Raw genomic sequence first — 7142 nt, forward strand, 5'->3', positions numbered from 1 at the left:
TTTAGTTGGATATCCATCCTTTTCATGATTACCAAAAGTGCTTAGAATGCCTAAATTTTAGGTCAGAATATAAAAAAAATTTAGCTCACGCGTCGCGCTCGCATAAAATGTTTAGTTAGATAACTATTCTTATTCATGATTACCAAAACTAAAGTGCTTAGAATGTCCAAGTTTTAGGTCATGATATCAAAGTTTTTCAGCTCGCGCTTCGCGCTCGCATGATTTTTTTTTAATAGATAGATACCCATCCTAGCTGTTCAGGGTCACAAAGAATGTTTAAAATCAAAATTTTAAGTCAAAATATCAACATTTTTCAGCTCGAGCCTCGCGCTCGCATGAATCGTTTATATACATGTAGATACCCATCCTGTGCTTAGCCGAAATATCCAGTTTTGGGTTTGGAATATCAATAATGTTTAGCTCTCTCTACGTGCTCGCATAAAATGTTTAGTTAGATACCCGTCTTGCTCATGATCACCAAAAGTGTTTTAGAAATGCCAAAATTTTAGATCAGAATATATATTTTTTTTCAGCTCGCGCGTCACGCGCGCAGCATCAATATTATTGTTTAGATACCGTAAGGGCACTAGTATTCAACCCGTTTGGAGAGTTTCCTCAAATATATAGAAATATATAATTTACCTGAATTTCAGACCCGTCTTACTTCCAAGAGCAAATTCTGGTTATTCTTTTTCCGTTATTTTTTTCTTCAACCCGTCGACTGTGTGCGCGGGCGATCGAATTATACGGTGATGGTTTTTGGCACTAGTATTCAATCTGTCGGCACTAGTATTCAACCTAGCGATGGAAGATGGCCCTGTCTTTAAATCTGCCCTTGTTCCATCCGACTATGGACTAGACCAATTGAGATGAGACTAAACAGGGAATTAATCAAAGCCAGAGACTTACATAAATCTAGATCTAATTTAGCAATCTAAACCATTTTGAAATTAGCCATCTATCATCACTATCATCCCAGCCATGGCGTAATTTCCTTCGGCAAGAAATTTATCCACATTGTGCTGCACTCAACCCAGGTGAGGTGAATGGGTACCTTGCAGGAATTTATTCCTTGAAATGCGTGTGCGCTGTAATCTTAGTAATTACGGCTGTCAAGCTACAGCTCGGGTAATAATATCCAAGTCCTTTGGAAGCGCATAGAGACATTATTCATAATTGTGATATGCGCTATACAAGAACTGTTTATTATTATTATTATTATTAGGTTGAATACTAGTGCATTTCAGTGCAAAAGGTCATCGCCGCATTATTCGATCCTCCGCGCATACAGTCGATAGATTGATAAAGAAAATACCGACAACAGATTACACTGGAAATAACAAAGGTATGAAATTAAGATAAATTCCCTATTTCTAAATATTTGGGGGAATTTGTCCAAATCTTTGAATTATGCCAGGTTGAATACTAGTGCCCATATGGTACCCAACCTATTCATGGTTTTAAAAAGATAGCTAGAATGTCCAGTTTCATGTCAAGTCGGAATATCAAAAATTTTCAGCTCGCGCTACGCGCTCACATAAAATATTTCTTTAGATACCCATCGTGTTCATGGAGGGGGGGGGGCGCCATTTTCCGAAAAGTACACAGGAGCACCAAAATCAGGTTGGGCCCCGGGTGCAGAATCATGGACGCCTACCTTATCAGATGTCTAATCTTGTTTTTTTTAAGAAAAAAACTAATATGTACTTAAGACTTCAGACTTCAGTGGGGGCTACCCCCTGAACAAAAAATTAAAAAGTCAGGTTTAACTTAGCAGTCGACTGGGGGAAAATGTGGGTGAAAATATTTTTTCCGTCCCCCCCCCCCAAATGTTGATGCCTCCGCCGCCAATGGAGTAGGGCCTATATTATACCAGTGTAATTTGTATTTGTTTTTATTTTTTCTTTGGGGTCGGATTTTTTAATTTTTTTAGGGGGGGGGGGGGTTGAGTCCCCAAAGCTCCCAACAACCACTCGTTTCAGTTCCTATTCTTTCGTTGTTTTTAATCGGCAGTCTGGTATGACAACGTACGTAACCGGCTGGCCGGAGGAAGCCCCGCCCCCACACAATTGGCGTTCCATAAATCAGTGGCGCGATCATCTTGTCATTCTTGCTTCTCCTGCCCGCTATTTACTTCTAAACGTAAGTTTATTGGCGGTTTTGATCGACTTAATTGTGCCGGTTTATTCACCAGTATGTCATCGGTAAAGTCAGTGAAGGTAAGTGTACATGAAATACCTCGACTTGTTCTTGGTTCTGATTAGACTTTGAAGACCGCCTGCGCGAGTTTTATAGCCGTAGCGTAGCCTAGGCGAGGCCTAGGGACGTCCGGACCCCTGCGGCTCCGGACTGTCCCGAGTCGGAGGACGGCACGTACGGTACAAACTGGTTATGCCAATGGTATCGTGCCGGAATGCGCGGTTCGCCGCGAGCCTTGAGGACTCCATGATATTTTTTAATATTTTGACATATACTTCTTTATCATGGAGCCTAAGTTGAACCGCCTGCCGTATAATAAGAGACACTTGTAGTTGTTGACATGTTGTAAACAAAGATGGATTTCCCTAGGAAATCCATCTTTTAAGATAAAAATCACGTAGGTCCTAGGCCTAAATGTTTTTGATTTTATTTATTTTTACACCTTCATTCATAGTACGCATAAATGCGTATGATTGAAGATTTCCAAAATTGGTTAATGAAAAGGCGAACTATTGAAGGTTTCTTACCTGACCGATCTCGTGTAGATCCCTCGATCCGTTTGTCAACAAAGCAAATACAATAGGTCTGACCCTTGAACCGCTTCGTTATGACGTACCTTCGGCTTTGATTAGCGATGTTACAAAATGCCGTTTTGAAGAACAATTTATAGATAAAAATTATTATTTAACAAATACTAAAATTAAGACGTGATTAGGAATAACAATTATTATTATAATAATTATTACTAATCACGTCTTAATGACTTTTTTCTCAACTTGGTCATCATGTAGGCCTATGTGGAAACTTGCAAACTATCTCATATTATTTTATTTGAAGTAGAAAATTAACAACCTTAATGCACTTACCAGATAAAAATATTTTACAGAAGTAAAGTGGGCATGGCAACAATTAAAAATCTCAAATTGCCCAAAATTACTTATGGCGCACTTTGGTTATGCCCTGGCCCACTGTGCCTCGATTCACTATCTGTAGGCCTACATTTTTGTCATGAAAAATTGTAATTGATGCAAAAAGTAAATTTACCAGGAATACTTTGTACTCCAATGCAATGATCAGTAACTATTTCACTAATTTTTCATGCTTTTATCAGTTTGAAAATTGATGATTTGAAACCTGACTATTTCTTCACTCATAGATTCACTATCAATTAAAAAACATCACAATTGCAAGAAGGCCTGGCCAGCAGCCACGGCAATGCTTGCGAATGCAATGCTTTCAATTTGGTAGTGAATTTAAACTGTGACAAAAAAGGTACAGTTTTTTAATATGGTAATCGATTTCAAAACTGATAGAACATGGAGTATGACTTTGGACCAGTCATAGTTTTTGCACACTATTCTCATTGAACTGTGCAGAAACTGGTTGGAAGCCTTATCCTGCATTCAAATTAAAAAAATTGCCCATTGTTTCCACCCAAAATATGTATAAATACGAATTATATGATTTAGAATGTAAAGGAGTAAACAATCTTTCTATTTTTTGGGAAGGGTTTAGTTGGACTGGTTACAGGTGGTGCCTCTGGTCTTGGGAGGGCTACTGTGGAAAGATTCTTAAGAAATGGAGCCAGAGTAGTCATTGTAGATCTGCCAAACTCTCCCGGTGAAGAGCTAGCTAAAAGTTTGGGAGATGACTGCAAATTTTCTCCTGGTGATGTAAGTATAAAATTCTTTGGAGAATATCTTATATTTCCTGAGTATTTTACCTTAGTTACTTCATTATTTTTCTAATTATTCTCAATGAAGGTTGCTGTAGAAGAGACAATTGCTATAAAAGACAAGTATTCAACCTCTTTGTTCAATGATGGAAATGATTTTTACTGAATTGTATGAATACATTGAAATAATTTTATGAATGAGTCATTTATATTGTAGCAATGATTAATGCTTGAATTAAAGCTTAACTAGTTTAGTTCTGGATTTGAATTTGAATAATTGAGTGAACTGCCTCAAAATAATTGTGAAAGGGTGTGTGTAATACACCTGAAGAACTACCAAAAACGTTAGCGAATTGACTCAAACACTAGCTTCTAAAGATCAAATCAACTGCACACAGATGAGCATGTATCATGTATGGAACTACACCCGACTTTGGAAAAAGGTTCAAGCTGCTTTTTGTTTTATTTTGAAGAGCATCCTTTGCTATGAAGTGAACCATTTTTTAAAATTTTCCTAATCATTATCAAAAGATTTTTATAGATCCAATTCTTTCCATCCTTCCCACAACTTTTGTTTATCTTGAAGCTCGAACCTAATTTTTAGAATCAACATATTTTCCCTTGTAGTACTGTTCAATGTTGATTGCAATTGATGTTTAGAAGCAAACATAATTTGCTCTGAATACCAAATCTGTTTCCATAATTGAGTCATGGGCAAATTGTACATCAGAAATTAATCTTTATAAAAATTCCTGCTGCACATTTGCAGCAAAATAGTGTATATTCTGAAGTTTTGCATTATTTGAATTTCCATCAGGTCACTTCAACAGATGATGTAACGAAAGCCATAGATACTGCTAAGGAATCGTTTGGACGTCTAGATGTAGCTGTAAGCTGTGCAGGCATAGGTGTAGCGGCCAAGACCTACAACTTTAACAAAGACCGACCCCACCCACTAGAAGAATTCCAGAGGGTCCTGATGGTCAACACGGCGGGTACCTTCAATGTAGCAAGACTTGCTGCAGGAGCCATAGGTAAAAATGAGCCCAATGCTGATGGAGAAAGGGGGGTAATTATCAACACAGCCAGTGTAGCGGCCTATGATGGACAGATGGGTCAGGCAGCATACTCGGCTTCTAAGGGTGCCATCGTTGGCATGACACTGCCGATTGCAAGGGATTTGGCTTCTCAAGGGATTAGAGTTTGCACCATTGCACCAGGTATGTGTGGAAGATATTTTTTGTATGGTTGAAACTGAAACAATACCATGAGAAAATTAATATCTGCATCTTTGCTGGGGGGGGGGGGGAAGAAAATCCATCTAAATAACATATAACAACCTTGCCAAAATATATGTTACTCTGCCCATATTTAATCCATAAGGACCACAGTTTGTTTGACTTGGAAGTAATTTGATTTTGATGTGGTTAAAAACATGTTGCATAGTCTTGTCTGAAAACTTTCCCCAACTTAGGTGGTAATGTCCTGCACAACATTTTTATTCCCCCTGCACAGGTCTTTTTGATACTCCACTTTTGGCAGGGCTTCCAGAGAAGGTGCGTACCTTCTTGGCAAGGAGTATCCCCTTCCCCAACAGATTGGCCCATCCTGATGAATATGCCCACATGGTAGAATCCATTGTTGAAAATCCAATGTTGAATGGGGAGGTGATACGTGTGGATGGGGCTCTCAGGATGCAACCATAAAAACTCTCCTAGATGGGATACGACAAATCTCACCAACTTTAAGATTTTTTTGTTTGTGGTGAGACATAGGGAAATATGGTGAGACAAATCATCATACTCTTGTTATGGCGTGCAGTACCGTATTCTCTTCAAATTATGAAAGATGGACCGCGGTTGTGTGAACAATCTTGGAATAAAATGGTCATGTAATTTTGATATTATATGTCATTACCGATTTCAATATAAATTCAATGCAAAGCATCTGAATGTTAAACCAAAATTATTGGGCTCGATTCCACCTGTGTTGTGTGTTATTATGCAGGTTATGTTTTATTAGAAAATGCTCTATTCCTCAGATAAGATGTTCAATGGAGGCACTGTGTAAACAAGAGTCATCACCTTAGTATGTTAAGATTAGAACCAATTGCACTATTTGGATGGGGAACCCCAATGTAGTGGTCCACCTGCACACCCCATATCAATTCCTGGATCACAGTGATTCAGTTTGCTTTCCCCTTCCTGGCAAAGGTGAGGGCAAACAAAGTGATAATGATATCAACAATATTTTCCTAACAATATTTCTTAAAGATTATTGGAAATTCATTCAAACTGTGATAAATAGTATGGGAAGTTTTGAGGTATTTGTAAGTTAATTGTAAAGTTTTAAGAATGACTAGAATGTAAAGTGCCAAATGTGAGCCCAAAGGTTTTATCACTTAGTCAAAGTGTGACATTTTATTTCAAATGTCAATGAACTAACACTAACAATATATGTTCATGGTGTAAACTTTGGCTAATGTGATAAAAATATGACTGAGGGACCAGTAGCTTGTCATATTCTGATATTTCACAAAGTCACACTTCACTGTACAAACAACTTTCTGAAATGTTCCCAGGCAAACTTCTAGCCTTTAAGCATCACTTAATATTCTAGTTTATAAAGCCATGCATAACATGAGAAAACATCTTCATGAAACCAGAATCATTCATAGACTAATGAGAATCAAAAGTTTAAATTCACTAGGGTTACTTTTTATCAAATAGATGTCACCATAGCCCTATAGAAGTGACAATTGATACATGTGATAAGTACTGATTGAAGCAATAATTGTATTCTTCTTATATCTGTCTTGTAAAATATACAGATATATATATATATCATGCAAGATGAATTCAGTGTTTTTGGTGTACATGTATTGTGGAAAAAAAAAAAAAAGGCATAGAAAGAGGTTTGAAAACCTGAAATTAGATAATTTAGATTTTTTTTTTTTTGGGGGGGGGGGGATGACATGAGGCGAGAAAAATTACAAACTTATTTATTTAAAAAGATAAATAAAAACTAAGAGATGTTTACATGTGCTGGTCTTGGATATCTAAATTGAGGTGATTATGATTCCTGCAATGAAATATAGATACATAAATATGTATTGCAATATATTTTTCTTGGAAGAAAACATGAATTATCTGAAAGTATTATTGAGTGAGCTTTTTGTTTGTTTTTTGGTACATGTCCATTGGAATAAGTAATCCACATGTGCAATTCAACTTGGCCTTAACTGGAATTCATGTAAATTTTATCATAT

General features: G+C 37.1%; 1 protein-coding gene across 1 annotated transcript; it reads left to right on the plus strand.

Annotated features, from left to right (window-relative positions):
• Positions 1 to 1989: 1989 nt before the first annotated feature.
• Positions 1990 to 7032, plus strand: LOC129257317 (3-hydroxyacyl-CoA dehydrogenase type-2-like). The gene is made up of 4 exons (XM_054895614.2): positions 1990 to 2219; positions 3708 to 3872; positions 4692 to 5094; positions 5390 to 7032. Exons 1-4 carry the CDS (start codon positions 2196 to 2198, stop codon positions 5578 to 5580), a joined length of 783 nt encoding a protein of 260 aa, XP_054751589.2. The 5' UTR covers positions 1990 to 2195; the 3' UTR covers positions 5581 to 7032.
• The last annotated feature ends 110 nt before the right edge of the window (positions 7033 to 7142 follow it).

Source organism: Lytechinus pictus, chromosome 3 (genome assembly GCF_037042905.1).
Source record: "Lytechinus pictus isolate F3 Inbred chromosome 3, Lp3.0, whole genome shotgun sequence".
NCBI lineage: Eukaryota > Metazoa > Echinodermata > Echinoidea > Temnopleuroida > Toxopneustidae > Lytechinus > Lytechinus pictus.

Bases quoted from the DNA above. Each gene is read 5' to 3' on its own strand.
- LOC129257317 (XM_054895614.2), top strand. From the start codon at position 2,196: ATGTCATCGGTAAAGTCAGTGAAG. The intron at 2,220-3,707 runs GTAAGTGTACAT...TTTTTTGGGAAG, and splicing joins CATCGGTAAAGTCAGTGAAG to GGTTTAGTTGGACTGGTTAC. The intron at 3,873-4,691 runs GTAAGTATAAAA...AATTTCCATCAG, and splicing joins GCAAATTTTCTCCTGGTGAT to GTCACTTCAACAGATGATGT.